Genomic DNA, 16,722 nt, shown 5'->3' with positions numbered 1-16,722 from the left:
ATCTTTGTTCTAGCTTTTCACTCCCTGCTTTAGTACAGAAGGGTATTCATTCCTGTTCGTGTTTTTTCTCAGAATGGAATGATACATATATGTGTACATATTAATGCCAGAGTTTCCATGACACAGTATCTCTAAGTGAAATAGTGTATCGCAGTTAAACCTCACTAGCTGTGATCACAAAGTAAAAGGTATATTAAGACACTCTTTCAGTGATTTGACTTTCAGTGATTTGACTTTGATGTGCATACATACACTGCAGTCTTCAAATATTACTTAAAATGTGAGGTAAGTAAAAGTTTTATTGATTATCTGGTTTCCTCTTCATTCACAGAACATATATAGTCATTACCCAGAAGTATATTTAAAACAGTGTATGTTCAAACTGCAACATTGTACTGCCTTTTGTCCTAGGTTATTTTAAGCTCCATGATAAAGGAGTGTGAACAGAAAGTGGAAAATAGGAGTGTCCAAGAACCGCAAGGGTAAGGCATTGGTTTATCACAAGTTAGCATCTTTCTTCATTGTGTAAACAACAGTAATCAATTGTAACTAGGTTGAAATACCAGATTTTCGGCCTGGGCAAGTTTGCTTTTATTTTAAAATAAAGCACCAACAGCACTTCTGTTACTTTCTGCAAAAGTCCAGCAGGAATGATTAGAAACCACACTTGCTTCCTTCTTCATGTAGGAAATGAGAGGCAGTTCCTTTTCCTTCCTGTTTTGGTTTTTTGCAAAAGCCAGCAGGGAAATGCAGTGGGGCACTTTCTCCAAAAGCCCAACTCATTTTTATTTTTCTAAAAAATCCTCATCTGAAAATGGGCAGGGCAGGAAAGGTAAGGTGGTTTTGCACCCAAATTGGGGCTTTTGCAGAAAGCGTCACCTGGGTCTTGCTTCCTATTGCAGCAGCCGAGTGTGACAAGAAGAAACTTCTTTTATTCTCTGTCCTACATGTGGAAAAGAAGCTGTAGGTTTTTTCACTGTTACGTTTTTCTTGCTGGAGGCAGCAATAAAACAATGATGGCACTTCTTACTGAAGCTCAACTCATGATGGGAACAAAACCAAGAGCAGTATTCAATGAATGCTACCCATGAGCACAAAGATTTCTCCTTGCACAACAGGCCTTTCCCCCACCCCTCCCCCTGCATGCATGACTTCCGCCCTACCCAAATGTGCTCCAGAGGCTTGGGGGAACCTCTATAACAAATTTAGGGGGCATGCAAGGAGAGGGTGCGAACGTTCCATTGTGCAAGCAGAAATGCTTGTACTGACTGAATGTTCACTTAGCGCTGTGGTCTAAACCACTGAGCCTCTTGGGCTTCCGATCAGAAAGTCGGCGGTTCAAATCGGTGCGACGGTGGTGAGCTCTTGTTGCTCTGTTCCAGCTCCTGCCAACCTAGCAGTTTGAAAGCACACCAGTACAAGTAGATAAATAGGTACCGCTGCGGCGGGAAGGTAAATGACATTTCCGTGCGTTCTGGTTTCCGTCACAGTGTTCCTTTGTGCCAGAAGTGATTTAGTCATGCTGGCCGCATAACCTGAAAAACTGTCTGTGGACAAATGCTGGCTCCCTCGGCCTGAAAGCAAGATGAGCACCGCACCCTATTATTGCCCTTGACTGGACTTAACTGTCCATGGGTCCTTTACCTTTTATCTTACAAACCCATATCTTTCATCTACAGATATAAGAGAAGGAAGGACAGATGACTCCCATCCTTTCTCATTACCTTGCTGCTTCTGCCTTCTGGAAAATCCCAATTGAAGGGAAAGAGACAACCCAATCTTTTCTTTGTGGAGAGCTGGGGGTGCAGGGAGGGGGGGAATTACTCCTCTCCTTTTTCACTGGGATAGTGTAAGAAGACAGCAAAAGGGAGGGCTACTTGTACCTTTCTCAGAATCCATCACGAGGGCAAACTTGGGGGAAATCCCAAGAATCAGGCCTAGGCTAAAACAACTAGCTTCTTTGATAAGTGGAAATGATTATGATATTGGGCAACAGCTGACTATTGTAGCATCCTGCAAAGATCTATACATATAAACATATTTCCACACAAACAGCTTTATTGTTGGATTGAATGGCCTTTTCCCCGACAAACCAAATTAATTAAATTTCTAATTACCTTGCCATTATTACGTTAATGGGGCTGCGACACTTAAAATTTAGGTAGCTGGAAATAAAAATTAATGGTTCAAATTAAATTTTAACTATCACTAGCATAACAGGGATATTCAGTATGGAAGGAAAGGTTTTATTTTTCACCTCCCCCCCCCCAATTCTTTTAAATAGCACCTGGAATGGAAACAAAAATTCCAAGTATATTTGCACTTCAAACCACTTGTTTCTTCTTTTTTTAATCTTCTGACTCCATGCGTGTTTTTGCTTCCCTCCTTTTTCTCTTAGCTTGGGTTCGAGGACAGGCAGGTGCACTTAAGATCACGGGCTGCCAGCTGTCTTAACTTTGAGGAGGTTTAGTTGGTGGGTGGGGTTTTGCTTGATGCTTGCTCAGAGTTTTGAAAGCCATTGTTTTAAATGGTTTTACTTTTTGACACCAGCCTCTTGAACTTACTTATAGGACCCGTGGAGCTACCTTAAACCAGGTCAGGTTCTCGGTCCCTCTAACCGCATACTGTTCTGTTTGACAGCAGGGTTCTGTAGCTGTGTCATCTCAGGTAGTTTTCACTGATGGGTTAACTCACTTTTCCTTTCACTCCCCCTTAGCTCTATGTCAATTGCATCAAGCCTCGTGAGTGAAGACACAAAGACCAAGTTTCTGAACAAAATGGGCCAGTTGACCACTTCAGGCGCCATGCTGGCCAACGTATTCCAGAGGAAGAAATGAATTAGAAAAGGAAGTCTTTGTAAACACTGAAGAGACCTCATTTAAGACTGGTTCCTTGTACTTGAAGTACTTGCCTTTTTATTTCCCCGTCTTACGTTCTTGTAGCATAATTTTACTCTAACCAACAAAGATATTTGCACTGCTCTTGAATATTGCTACGTATCTGTTAATTTGGGGTTAAATGTGGTTGATTATAAAACTAAATTAAGTCTGTATCAAGTCCCTGTTCTGTGTTCTCGTCTTTCCAGCATATATATATATGGTGTATATAATGGGGTTGTTTTTTTATTTCCTGATGGGTTCTCGGCTGATATCTGTATTATACATCAAACTGTTATGGTGGTACTTAAAATAATGTAAATCTGAAGTCACGGTCATGAAGTAATAAAAGTGGAGATTACTTATGTATTTAAGTTATAAGAAGATAATGCAGAATTTTTTAATGTTTCTAAAATGAAAGGCAAGAGCCACCAGCACAAGTCTGATTCCTGGATTGTTTTTTGTAAGATTGTATATTTGAATTAAAGAGTTAGAGATTATAATGTATAACAGAACTGCTTGCACTACAAGTCTCAAAAGAGGACCAGATTATTCTAGAACTGATGGATAAACCAAATTTTTGAGATAAATCTTGTGCACGTATTGGCATTTTTTAATGTGTGTGAAGCAGCTTCGTTATTAGCTGCCCTGCTTTAGACAGCACATCCCAATGAGCAGAGGCAGGAGGTGGGTGGGTGGGTGGGAAATTTTATTCCAGTGCAGTCCTAATCATGTTTACTGATTTCAATGGGGCTTCCTTCCAGCACAGAGTGTGTATAGTATTGCAGCATGAAGTGCGATGCTGCCATGCGAAAACATTTTATCCGCATAGATGCTCCCCACAGCAGTGCTATGCTTCCCCCCTACGTGACACCCTACAAATGTACAGTGTCTACGTGCCAGAGCAACACCTGCCTTGGCTACTGATGCCGTGTGTGCTATGGACATAAGCTGAGCAGGGCATGGGGTCAGCACCTTCTCCAGTGGGATGCTAGATGTGTCGAGTGGCTACACGGACATGTCCTTTTTCCCTTGGCTAGTATCTCGTTTAAGTCAGGCCTGAGGGTTTGCAGGGCGGCAGCATTCAAAGAGCACATTGTATTTGATCCACGACGTACTACATAGCAGCACTCCAGCGACTAAAAGCAATAACTTGTTTCGCCTTCGACACCAATTAAGTTGTGAGGTTGTTGATGCAATGTAACTTTAAAGGGCCTTTTGAATTATGTAAATTTAATGTAGACAATGTACGGCGTGGTTTCTATCCCAGTAGCTGCCCCTGTGCTAAGGAGTGGTTTGTGGATCGAGCAAAGCCTTCCATCAGCTGGAACGGGAATCAAGCTGACCTTCGGTGATTTCTCTGGCCGTGCCGGAGGACCTCCCACCCCTTCTAGCACAGATTTCGGATGGGGATTTGCCAACGATTGCCTTGATTCCTTCTCCACTGACTAAACACTCCATGGGATCAAGGAGCCTTCTGTCAACACAATGGGATCCAACCCTGTATATTTCTTGAGAACTGTTATCAGTAATTTTTAATGCTGACTTCTACCACAGTTTTCATCATTGAGTATTTAACAGTTGCCTCACCCTTGCAGCATACTTGTGCAGTAAATTGGGCCAGCAGCCAGATTTGTCTGAGGCCTCACAGGGTTTCATGGCTGTGTGCAGATGTGCTCTGAATGCAAAACTGTCGCCACTGCATCTTTCTCTTCTTAAAGCTCTGGCATGCTTCTTTACAGAGCTACAAAGATAGAGGTAAACATTCCGTTTAAATATTGCTGTGTTATGTAAACTCTGTTTTTGCAAAATGGGAAAGGGGTGTTAAACTTGATTGGTGTTGGTGGGCGCAGGCCCAGTTCCTCTGCTATTTCTTTGCAAAGAGACGGCTGTACTGATAGCACTCTATATGTAGGAGTCACTAGCCCAAGAATCTCACTCTGGCATTAAGCCTAACAAACGGATCAAGCCTTGCCAAGCCCCGGTCACATCCCCTGCATGTTCTGCAATAAGAAATGTGGAGACTGTTTGGTGGAAGATCTGTGAGACCAGTACCTTCAGCAATCACTGCAATTCCTGTTCAGATGACTGGCAAAGAGAGTGAAGGGGGCACCAGCTTTAGGCCTCCCAGAGCTCCTATTGTATCCGACTGGGTGCGGGCAGTATGTTTATCTTTTCAGATACCTGTCATATCTGTAACAAAGGACCTGTTTTGCAGACGCCGCAGCTTTCATTTTTCGAATTGTATACACTGACATTTTTAACAATTCCCTATCTCGGTTACTGCCAGGTGTGCTGATTCTGTTGCAAGTTGTTGTCTTAACAGACTACCTGATTATGAATTGTTGGAGACATTCCTGAGGAATTGGAAGTGGCTGTGTCTCTTGTCCTTTCTTGAGCTAAATAAAATGTTTTGCATACCTCTTTTGTATGTCTGTTTAAGGATTTCCAGGTAACCTGTTTAGTTTTGGTTAAAATGATTTCCGTGATTCATACTTGATCTAACATACAGTATCGTGCTTTATACAGCTTAGCTCGTTGAACTTGATACCACTTCTGTATTTTTGATGAATGCGATCAATTAACTTGTGCAACACACCCTTGAAGCACTTCCTTCATGGGCGCTAATTGTCCAATCCCATTAACTAAAGCCCTCTTAACTGTTCAACTGCTGTCCTGCAGTAAAAACCATATACAGATTACTATCATGCTCATTCATGGCAGCATCTTCTGCACTGCAAATAATTTTGGTCAGCTAGTAATATTTCTGCTGTCAGATGAACGCTTGCTGTATTAGGCAAAATATTGCAGACATTCTCAGTCCTAAAGTCTTCCAGCAATTGGCAGGATTGTGGCAAACAGGATCTTATACCCCAGAAAAATGAGCTCTGTGTATATACATTTTAATATGTGTGTCTAGCGTTAAGCTCATGGCCTAGTTTATCACACTGGTCAGGGAGGTCTTGAAAATTGCACATACTGTTTACAGGGATGCATAATTAAATCAAAAGTAATGCTTGATTGAAAACAACAGGGGTAGTAAAGAGTGAAGCACACGCAGCGTTACAAAGGTGGTGGACTAAACCCGTAAAGCTTGCATCAGAGCATCACCCCGTGCATGCAGTCTCATTCATTTTAAAAGAAAGCGCATTCTCCTCCCCAGTAGTTCCTGCATTTTCTTAACTTACTGACAGTGACCTGGAATGAAGCTGTAGTCCTACCAACTAATACCCCAGTAAAAATGGCCAGGGGTTGAGATGCAGACATTCTCTTGGAGTTAGAAAACAAGGTGTGGGGTCTTCAAGTGGGATAAAATAGGAAGTTTTCTTTCTTTCTCCAGAATCTTGGCTGCTCTCTTCTCCAGCCTTCACATTTTGCTTCTTGGCGTTCCATCATTTTTTGAAGGGAACAACTTGATGTTTGTGGAAGATCCCACAGCTGTGAATAACCTCACACACATTTGTTTTCAATGTTTTTTTCTCAATAGAGATGTGGCAGGCAGTCATCAAGCAAAGGGTAAGACAAGAAGATGGTCTTGGGCAGGCACAATGCTCAAGAAGTGGGGCCTGGTATGCTTTGAACCATTTGTTATGATGTTTTACTCTTAACAGCTAGGCAGAAGAAAGAACTTTGGTTGATTTGCTTTTTTGAGACCCAATTGACTAGCCAATTGCACCAGCCAGTATTATTTTATATAAGTATTAATAAGACATAAGTCCTGTCTTCTTTAGCATCTGGTCACCCTAGATCAAAGAGGAGATAGACATGTACAATAAAAAAGTGAGCCTCATATTAGGGGCTAATGGTGGGTCCAAGGTCTGGAGCAACTGAATAGTACTGTAATAGCTATCACCAAGTTACCATTAGGTGGTGCATAATCGGAAGTTTGCAGTGGCACGGCACACATAAGAGAACCTAGGAAACTGCCTTGTGCTGAGGAAGATCATTTTCAAAGATCAGTACTTTGTGACAGCAGTTCTCCAGGATTTCAGCCATAATATTTCCTGGGGCCTAGGAGAATCAATCTGCCAAACTGGAATCTTAACACGCAAAGCATACCATTTCCTGCTGAACTCCAGAAAATGGCTGCAATTGAAAGGAGTTTGCTTGTATACTGGACCATATCTGGCTTTTATGCAGCTTCCTTTTATGAAAAAGGAGTAGCTACATAGACTAAATAGTAGTATGAAAATTAAAATACTGACTCGGAGGAAGAAATAAAACCAGCTAGCACAAGTGAACTTTCTCAGCGTTAAAGCCACTTTTTTAAAAAGGCCAAAAGCCAAGGATATTGAAACTTGGAGCAGAGTCTTAACGAGCACTGGTTAATGATTAATAATCTAAACATTTATGTTCAGAAGCAGGTTGCAATCTGGGTGTTCTAAGTGGAATGTTATCTATCATATGCCATATTGAGTTGTGCCATTTTCTTAGAGCAAATATTCAGTAACTGAGTTGCAAAAACAATTCTTACATCTCTAGAATGCTCTTAACATTCATTTTCCTGCTGAACTTTCCATAGCTGTAGCAGAAATTAAAGATTATCTAGTCGTTTTAAATTAAGCAGTGATTTTGTGTGTGTGTGTGTGTGTGTGTGTGTGTGTGTGTGTGTGTTTAAGGATTCAGTACAGGCAACTCCCCTTTTACATGCGTGTAGCCCACCCTGTTCCCATGCGGTGCCAAAAATCTTGCAAATGTCAATTGCACGCAAGTGGGGAGTTGCCTGTACTCTGTGCTGTTTTTCTAGAAAAAGAGGAGCCAGAACTCACCATGAGCGCCTCCCTTATTCTCTTATAATAGCGATGGCACCCACCTGAGAGGTGCCAGAACTGAGTTCCGGCTGAAAATCCCTGCCTGTGTGTTGTTAGCATTGTGGAGGAAACATAATTTTCTAGCAGAAGCAACATTAATTTCATACGTTTTCTTACAAGACAGATTATCAGGATGGTGTGTGGGCTTTCTGGCCAGTGCTTGGCTGCAAGCGATTGAGCATCCCTGCCAAAGTTAGCAGGCACCAATCCCGACACCTTCACAACCCTTCCTGGCTCAGATGGAGCAAAGAGAGAGAGCGCGCTGCTTGTCATTGCCATACTAATGCTCCCGTGCTCCAAATCCCCAGATGGCAGCTCCCAGCAGTTTCATGTAGATATTAAGTAGCATAATAATAATAATAATAATAATAATAATAATAATTTATTTATACCCCGCCCATCTGGCTGGGCCTCCCCAGCCACTCTGGGCGGCTTCCATAGAAAACAGAAATACAGTAAAATATCACACGTTAAAAACTTCCCTGAACAGGGCTGCCTTAAGATGTCTTCTGAATGTCGGGTAGTTGTTTATCGCTTTGACATCTGCTGGAAGGGTGTTCCACAGGGCGGGCGCCACTACCGAGAAGGCCCTCTGCCTGGTTCCCTGTAGCTTTGCTTCTCGCAATGAGGGAACCGCCAGAAGGCCCTCGGCGCTGGACCTCAGCGTCCGGGCAGAATGATGGGGGTGGAGACGCTCCTTCAGGTATACTGGACCGAGGCCGTTTAGGGCTTTAAAGGTCAGCGCCAACACTTTGAATTGTGCTCGGAAACGTACTGGGAGCCAATGTAGGTCTTTCAAGACCGGTGTTATATGGTCTCGGCGGCCACCCCCAGTCACCAGTCTAGCTGCCGCATTCTGGATTAGTTGTAGTTTCCGAGTCACCTTCAAAGGTAGCCCCACGTAGAGCGCATTGCAGTAGTCCAAGCGGGAGATAACCAGAGCATGCACCACTCTGGCGAGACAGTCCGCAGGCAGATAGGGTCTCAGCCTACGTACCAGATGGAGCTGGTAAACAGCTGCCCTGGACACAGATTTGACCTGTGTCTCCATGGACAGCTGTGAGTCCAAAATGACTCCCAGGCTGCGCACCTGGTCCTTCAGGGGCACAGTTACCCCATTCAGGACCAGGGAATCCTCCACACCTGCCCGCCTCCTGTCCCCCCAAAACAGTACTTCTGTCTTGTCAGGATTCAACCTCAATCTGTTAGCCGCCATAAGCAATAGAATGGACCTTTGTGAGACCCAATAGCCCAAAAGCCATGGGAGAAGAAGGGTTTGTATTTGATATCCTGCTTTATCACTACCCTAATGAGTCTCAAAGCAGCTAACATTCTCCTTTCCCTTCCTCCCCCACAACAAACACTCTGTGAGATGAGTGGGGCTGAGAGACTTCAAAGAAGTGTGACTAGCCCAAGATCACCCAGCAGCTGCAGGTGGAGGAGTGGGGAAGCGAACTCGGTTCACCAGATTACAAGACTACCGCTCTTAACCACTACACCACACTGGAACCAAACAACAATGGTGCCGCTTTCTGGTAGCAAACCTGCAGATAGGAATAGTACCACGGTACCTCCAACTCCTATCTCCCCAAGTCACTCCAGAAGAACACCATAGTCAATAGTGCCAAAAGCCACTGAGAAGTTGAGATCCTGCAGGACTGCACTCTCCCGTGTCTTGCACCCAACAGAGTTTATCAATCAAGAGTGACTAATGCTATTGCATTGCCCAAACTGGGCCTGAAACCCAAATGGAATGGATCTGCACAGTTATCCTGAAGACGGAATTACAAATTTATAGTCTGAGTCAGGGATGAGTAAATAACGTCCTTGCGGTTACAGAATTGTCTGCACTACTAAAAAGGGGAAGAGGAGACTTAGCATTGTTCCAACTATGCAGTAAGCGGTGCCGATAACAGCACTGGAGGAAGAGATCTTGCCTCCTTCAAGATCCATGCACAAAACAGACTGGTTGACCCCAGAAATACAAGCAAAGCAAGCATAAGGCCTTTGCCTGAATATCAGCATCCAAGTGCTTGTTGCAAGTGAAGAGGATGCAATGTTTACATGTGCAAGGTGGGGTCTTCTTCAATCTCCATCTGCGGAAAATGCCAGCTGAACCCAACAGGCAGTATTTCAGAGGCCGCAGACAAATTAAGAAAATCCTTTATGGCAACCACCAAGTAAAGGTTAATTAGGATCAGAAGTAGGCGATATTTGTGTGTGCACACATGTGCTTGAGGCAGAGAATCCAAATGGCTCCCCTGTGGTAGTAAAAATATAATAAATTAATTGGCAACGCACAGTCCTTTATTGGGACGCGGGTGGCGCTGTGGGTTAAACCACAGAGCGTAGGACTTGCCGATCAGAAGGTCGGTAGTTCGAATCCCTGCGACAGGGTGAGCTCCCGTTGATCGGTCCCTGCTCCTGCCAACCTAGCAATTCGAAAGCATGTCAAAGTGCAAGTAGATAAATAGGTACCGCTCCAGCGGGAAGGTAAACGGTGTTTCCGTGAGCTGCTCTGGTTCGCCAGAAGCGGCTTAGTCATGCTGGCCACATGACCCGGAAGCTGTACGCCGGCTCCCTCGGCCAATAAAGCGAAATGAGCGCCGCAACCCCAGAGTCGGTCATGACTGGACCTAATGGTCAGGGGTCCCTTTACCTTTAAGTCCTTTATTAATAAAAGAAGCTGAGGCTCCAATACTTTGGCCACCTCATGAGAAGAGAAGACTCCCTGGAAAAGACCCTGATGTTGGGAAAGATTGAGGGCACAAGGAGAAGGGGATGACAGAGGACAAGATGGTTGGACAGTGTTCGCGAAGCTACCAACATGAATTTGACCAAACTGCAGGAGGCAGTGGAAGACAGGAGTGTCTGGCGTGCTCTGGTCCATGGGGTCACAAAGAGTCGGACACGACTAAACGACTAAACAACAACATCCCAATATGTGGCACATTCAGGGATGGTTCTGAACAGGACAATAGGAGTAGCAATAGCTAGAAAAGGCAAAATGTATTAAGATTGTTAGCAGAGCATGGGAACGCAAGGTTACCAGATTTGATTTGATTTTAGTGGAAAGGATGGCTAAATTACGCTTGACAGCACTGGAGCTAAAGTGTTCTGAAAGGAAGCCTACACATTTCCCGCCACGGACTGAGCCCTGAGGGATACCTCTGAGACTCTTAATCTCAGAGTCATGGGTTCGAGATGCTGAGGCGAAAGATTACTGCTTTGCACCAACACCAAAAGGCCTGGACTGGACTTGAGTGCTATGACATGTGGCGTTTCTGTGAGTTGAGGAGGCCTTAAGCTGCTTTGCTTTGGGGCGCAAAATGTCTCCGGCGGGCCCCTTATTCCTTTTCCTTTCACGAGGCACCCTTCGATTCGCAGCAGAGATGCCACAAAACGTTTTGAATTAGGAGGAGCGAGGAAAAGGAACGGACCAGGAGGGAGTTAATACACACACACATACTGAGAAAGTGGCAACTCTGCAAGTTGAGTCCTGAGGAAATGCTGTGGGAACTGTAGCCAGAAGGGGAGGGACTTTCTGTTTCCCTCACTTGTGCGCTGTCTCTTTCTCGCCAGCTCTCTTCCCTTGTGGCTGAAAGGCAGGAGGAGAGGAATCAGTCACTTAAATGTGCCTCTGCCTGAGGCTTAGTTTGGAGGACTTTATTCCTGCTCAGCAGCAGCAAGCAAAACACTCCTGGATATGGCTATCTCAGGAAGCTTCTGGCTTGTTGTTTTCACCGTTTTCATCACTGAACTACAACAGGTAAGGCTGCAAGGTGGGGTAGCAGGAGGGATGCAAGGCTATAAAATGGGTCCTTCGGTCCCTGGAGCCCCAAGGTATGTTTGAATTTAATTTGTTCTGCTGTTCTGTTCGAAAGCTCCTGCAATAGCTCCCCCACTCTATAAAAAAAATCAGTGCAATTTCACAAACATAAAACCCTATTCAATTAAAAAATATTGAAGGGGGCACAGAAGGGGCAAAGTCCATTTTTGGAAGGGGCAGGGTGAGCTTTGCTGCATACGTTGTTGGATTTCTGGAAGAGAAAGCAGAACACTCGTTACTGCAAAACAATGCTGCCGTCTGGAATACGTTCAAATCCGATTGATTTTTGACAGTGTTAACATTTGAGTAAGCTGACTGAGTTTTCCAGTTGCCACAGGTAGCCACAGCAATTGCGGTGTGGGGGTGCTACTTGTCTATGCAGCAGAAGAATCTTGCTCTTCTGGAACCATCAGGAAAAAAATAACAAATACACAATTTACAGTGCATTTACAGGAAAGCAGCAAAATTGAAAGTGGAGTGTACACAAAATAAACCCTGATTTAATTTTAAAAAGAGGAAAGCTTCAGCTCATCGACAGAAGCTCCCAAAAGTATGATTCCTTCAAAGGGAAGGGGGTTTCTAAGAAGAAGGTGCCCCTACAGATATGACCCAGGATCCTGCCTCCGCAGTTTGCATCCTCATGAACTGTGAGACCCTAAGTGGGCCTCCTCAGGTGATCGTAAGTTATGTAAGAAAACATGGCAGGAGACTCCATCTGCATACACACCATACATTTAAACACATTTCCGCCCTCAAAAAAATCCTCGGAACTGTACTTTACCCCTTATAGAACTATAATTCCCAGCACCCTTAGCAAGCTAAAGTTCCCAGGATTCGGAGGGGGTGCTGCTTTAAATGTGTGGCTTGGATGCAGCCCTCTTCTAAGATACAGCAGCAAAGCACAGCTTGCAGTTCTTGTTTTTAATACTTTCCATTTCTTACAGCTCCTTATCTAAAATAAATATCATCCTAGTGCAGTTTCCCCATTCCAATGAGTTCCAAAGGTAAGAGAGGCAAACAAGCCACCCTCAGTCAGCGCTGTCGAGATAGGCAAGCCCAGCAAGGAAGGCTATCGAGGGATGTAATTTGCATATGCTGAAAAAACAAACCCCGGCAGCAGAATTCAAGCAAAGGGTGGCTATCTGATTTCTCATATTTTGTGTTTTCCAATCATTTTGGAACCGACCCATTGAGTTTCACCCAATGGTGGTTTTCCATCGAAGTCTGCCTTCGCTCGTGTTCTTCCAAACTGGAAACGTCTCCAGTGATGTGGCTTTCACCACTTCCCTTGAGAAACTATCATGTAAGCTATACTCCGTGCTTAAACATTAAAATGCTTTTTATAAACAGGGTTGGTGTTGTTAAAAAAAAAATCTCCCTAATGTTTGACTTCTTCAAATTATATACTTTCTCGGGTATCTTTCTTGGTTGGTTTTTTTTTTTCTGTGTGTGTGTTTTTCCATTTTCAATATTTAGCCAGTGAATATTGAGCAGCCCTGGGTGCAAAATGCACACAAAATCCAGAACAGAAACAAAAAATCAGAAGGAAACCAAAGGATTAATTCAGCTCTCCTATTAAGTACAGCTCCATTTGTTGCCAGGCGGTACTGCCTAGCTCTTTAGGGAAACTAGTTCATACCAATATATAGCTAGTCCTGCATAGTGGCTTTGAGGCAGGAAGTAGCCAGGCTAAATCTCACCTCCATCATAAATGCACAGGGCTTTTTTTCAGCCGGAACTCTCTGGAATTCAGTTCCGGCACCTCTCAGGTGGGCACCATTGCCATTCTAAGAGAACGAGGCAGGCGTTCATGGTGAGTTCTGCCACCTCTTTTTTAAAAAAAGGAAAATAGCACTGAACCGCCAGGCCTCATGTCTACTCTATTTGTTTGTTTACATTGAGGAAGGGCCTTTGCATGCAGAAGGTGCCGGGTTCAACCCCTGACATCTCCAGGTGGGAGAAATTTCTGCCTGAAACCAGGGCTGGCGCAAGCCATTTTGGCACCTGAGGTAAACCACAAAATGGCTGCCCTCCTCCAGGGAAGAAGGGCTGAATGAAGTTCTATATCAGGCACAGGGGGATGGAATAAAGACCTACATCGGGAACAAGGATGTGAGGTGAACAGCAGCACCTCCTATTAACCAGCAGCGCTTCTTATTCACCAAGAGGCTGTTATAGAGGCGGCAATACGAGGGGGCTGCTGAGGGGATGGCAGATCCAGCTGCCATTGCAGCTGCAGCAATACAGTACAACAAACCCCTGTATTGCAAACTTAGCACAACAAACAATACAGGCAACATGAAGACCAGTTTACTAGATAGCACTGCAATTCTTATTGCATAATATACATGATTTAGTACAACAAAAACAAAATGTGTACATTTGTGAATTCTCTAATATTTGAAAGTGAATGAACACACGTCTGTCAATCTTTGAAAGTCCGTAGAAGTATAATAAGTCTATGGTTGAAACAAAGTAATAGATGCTATCCTGTGGGCTAAGCGGTAAAACTTTTTTTAGGCATTCATAGTGCCAAAGTAGTAAGTGAAGAACAACATAGGACAGTGATCTCAGATAATCTGACTCTTTCACTGGAATCTTCTTCAGCACAACTACAAAAGAATTCAAATATAAAACAATGACCTGTGTACATCTGCTTGCCTCATAGGTGGGCCGGCACTTCTTGGTGTCACCAGGCTCAGTAATGGAGACTGAGGCAGATAAGAGCGCTTAGCCAACTCTCTCCAAACTGGTTCAGAAGTGTGAAAACACTAAACTATGCAATACTTACATTAAGATTTTGCACAATATTTTGGTTTTGTTTCACTGTTATGTGCCATTTCGATAAACCGGGCTAAAGATTGATTGTAGTTTAGGGTTCGGAAAGCACGCTAAACTATAATCTAAAACAAAAGTGTAACCTTCCTGTTTTCATCAGGATAGTGGGAAGGCATGTGAGCCTGAGATTCATTTCTAGGGCTGCTATTCTATTCTAGAATTGGGCAGCAGAAGGCATCCAGGCGGATTTCTGCCAGATCGGCAAAATGTCCAGGAAAACCTAGACATATGGCAAGGGGGGTGAATTGGTTTTGGGGGGAGATGTCCCCCCAAAAAGCTCAACAACTTTGTCTGGATTTTTCACTTTTGGTAATATGGCAACCCTTCATAATGCAGCTATATCATGGTTGAGCATTGTGTCTGAACTTAGCCATTTAGTGTGGCTGTTTCCTTGTTTACAATCCAATAATATATTTTTATTGGAAGCCAGCTAGAGTACATAAAACAAGTGAATACAAAAAAGGTAATAAAGGTAACATAACATCTAATATAGTACAACAGTTTAATGCAGACTGTTCTGTTATAAATTACACATGGGTTGAATGCTGCCTGGACCTAGTGCGAGTTCTTAGCAGCCTGTTTGTTGCATGAAACTGATACCTTGTCCACACTTCTGCTTGTACCATGCTTAGAAACTACAGGTCTGAGCAGTTTTCTGCTTGACCCATACTTTCTAGGCATGGGTCTGAGCAGTTTCCCCCTTGCGCTGCTCCTGTCCCAGGGAAAACCCATTCTTTACTGCTAAATCAGAGCAAAGATCAATGCAGAGAAAACACAAGTTGCCATTTGCTCCGATTGAACACTAAAGAGCAGTTTTTCCCTAGGGGAAAGCAGCATAACAAAAGGAAGTGTGGTTGAGCCCTAATGTGAGATTAAGGGGTAAAGGCCATTCTGAAACACCATGAAAATTACCGTAACTTTGAGATTTATATTGTCTTGCTGCAAGACGAAGAACTTCTAGGGGCTATGGTCCCTTTGGTGCCCCAATACAATATTTGAGGGGGGGCACGTTGATGGGCATTGTCATTCAAATAGTGTGCGTGCACTGCGTCTTGTGAGACAGAGCATACCTCCCCCCCACCTCCATTTTTTTAAATTCAAGTTTGTACTCCTGGACCAGGACATCATTGAGGCAGGCCATATCCTTTCTCCGTTAGGCTTGTGAAGATAAGGCTGTATGTTCCTGAAGGTTCTCCACCCCACAAAAAGCAGAAGCCAAATGGAGGAGGGAATCCATGTTGAATGGTTTCTGGGCCTTGGGGACTACTCCTTGCTTCTCAGGACTAGAGGCCGTGGTTGTGTTGGAGTGGCAGGGGGCAGTTGTGCTAAAGCTGGCCTGGCTTTGCCTGTGAAAATAAATGTGGGAGGGGGAAGCAAATAAGGAGATCTTCGATGCACAGTACAACTTTTCATCGTCCAGCGGAATGTTCTCTTGTACTTCTGGAAGGCTCCCGCCTTCCTTTTTCCTGGGGCTTGCCCAAGTTGGTGGCCTCAACGTTGGTTGGCAGAAGAGCGGATGGGTTGAAGAGCTCTTCGGAACCACCTCTTCAAAAGAATCATGGAGTTTGTGGTAGAAGATGGAGCAAGGAGCAGATCTGCTTTTATTCTTCCGTTGGGAAGTGGTTGTGGTATGCAACAATCTTTCTCCCCTTCCTGCCAAACAGGCCTGTAGCTGGTTCAGAATAAATGTGTGATAGGCATACGCGAAAGCTGCACTGTAGAATTTATTTTGCATATTGAATTGGCTCGTGCTGCATACAGAACCGGGGTTTCCAGGTGAGCTAGTTTAATTTAATTTTTTATTTTTTGGTACGGTATGTATGAAAGGCCAAAAATCCATCCCGTCCCCAAATTAGGATTAGTCATTTAAAGTTGCATATAATTCTATCGGCTCTATAAATCACTGCTTCCTCTCTGAATCTTGCGAAATCCTTAGCCTCAACCACATCCTGGCAACAAGTTCCTCATTCTAATTTTGTGAAGAATATGAAGAATATTATCTTCCATCCCGTGCCCTAAAATGGTTCGTGTGGGGGTGGCGGGAAATCCGTACGCAAGTCCTATTGGTTTTAAACAAACTCACTTTTTTTTACAAAAGAATCTACAGTTAAATCTACTTCATAATGCAATGGGAGAGAAGGAAATCTGTTGAAATAACAAGTGCCATCTAGAACCATTGTCCTTTACATGATGGTAGTGGTTCCTCAAATATGGACTGGATGCATATTCCTGTTCTCTGTGGGCACAGTTTTAATTCCATGATGAACTGGCAACAAGCTTATGCTATGTTGTTGCTGTTTAGTCGTGTCCGACTCTTCGAGACCCCATGGACCAGAGCACGCCAAGCACTCCTGTCTTCCACTGCCTC

The 16,722-nt window shown here is 43.9% G+C and overlaps 2 protein-coding genes across 5 annotated transcripts in view; both read left to right on the top strand.

Annotated features, from left to right (window-relative positions):
- RELCH (RAB11 binding and LisH domain, coiled-coil and HEAT repeat containing) overlaps positions 1–5,296 on the top strand; it is a 62,545-nt gene extending 57,249 nt beyond the window's left edge. For all 4 annotated transcript variants that reach the window (XM_083519065.1, XM_083519064.1, XM_083519063.1 and 1 more), the window contains 2 exons: positions 412–482; positions 2,717–5,296. In XM_083519065.1, coding sequence (XP_083375191.1) covers positions 412–482; positions 2,717–2,837 — 192 coding nt within the window. In that variant the 3' untranslated portion in view covers positions 2,838–5,296. The remainder of the gene's footprint in view (positions 1–411; positions 483–2,716) is intronic.
- Positions 5,297–10,980: 5,684 nt separating this feature from the next.
- The window catches only part of TNFRSF11A (TNF receptor superfamily member 11a), a 46,103-nt gene continuing 40,361 nt past the window's right edge, over positions 10,981–16,722 (top strand). The window contains exon 1 of the mRNA XM_083519355.1: positions 10,981–11,456. Coding sequence (XP_083375481.1) covers positions 11,394–11,456 — 63 coding nt within the window. The 5' untranslated portion in view covers positions 10,981–11,393. The remainder of the gene's footprint in view (positions 11,457–16,722) is intronic.

The sequence above is a fragment of the Podarcis liolepis genome, assembly GCF_965112155.1.
Source record: "Podarcis liolepis genome assembly, chromosome: 8".
Taxonomy (NCBI): Eukaryota; Metazoa; Chordata; class Lepidosauria; order Squamata; family Lacertidae; genus Podarcis; species Podarcis liolepis.
This window is presented reverse-complemented; position numbering and strand designations above follow the sequence as displayed.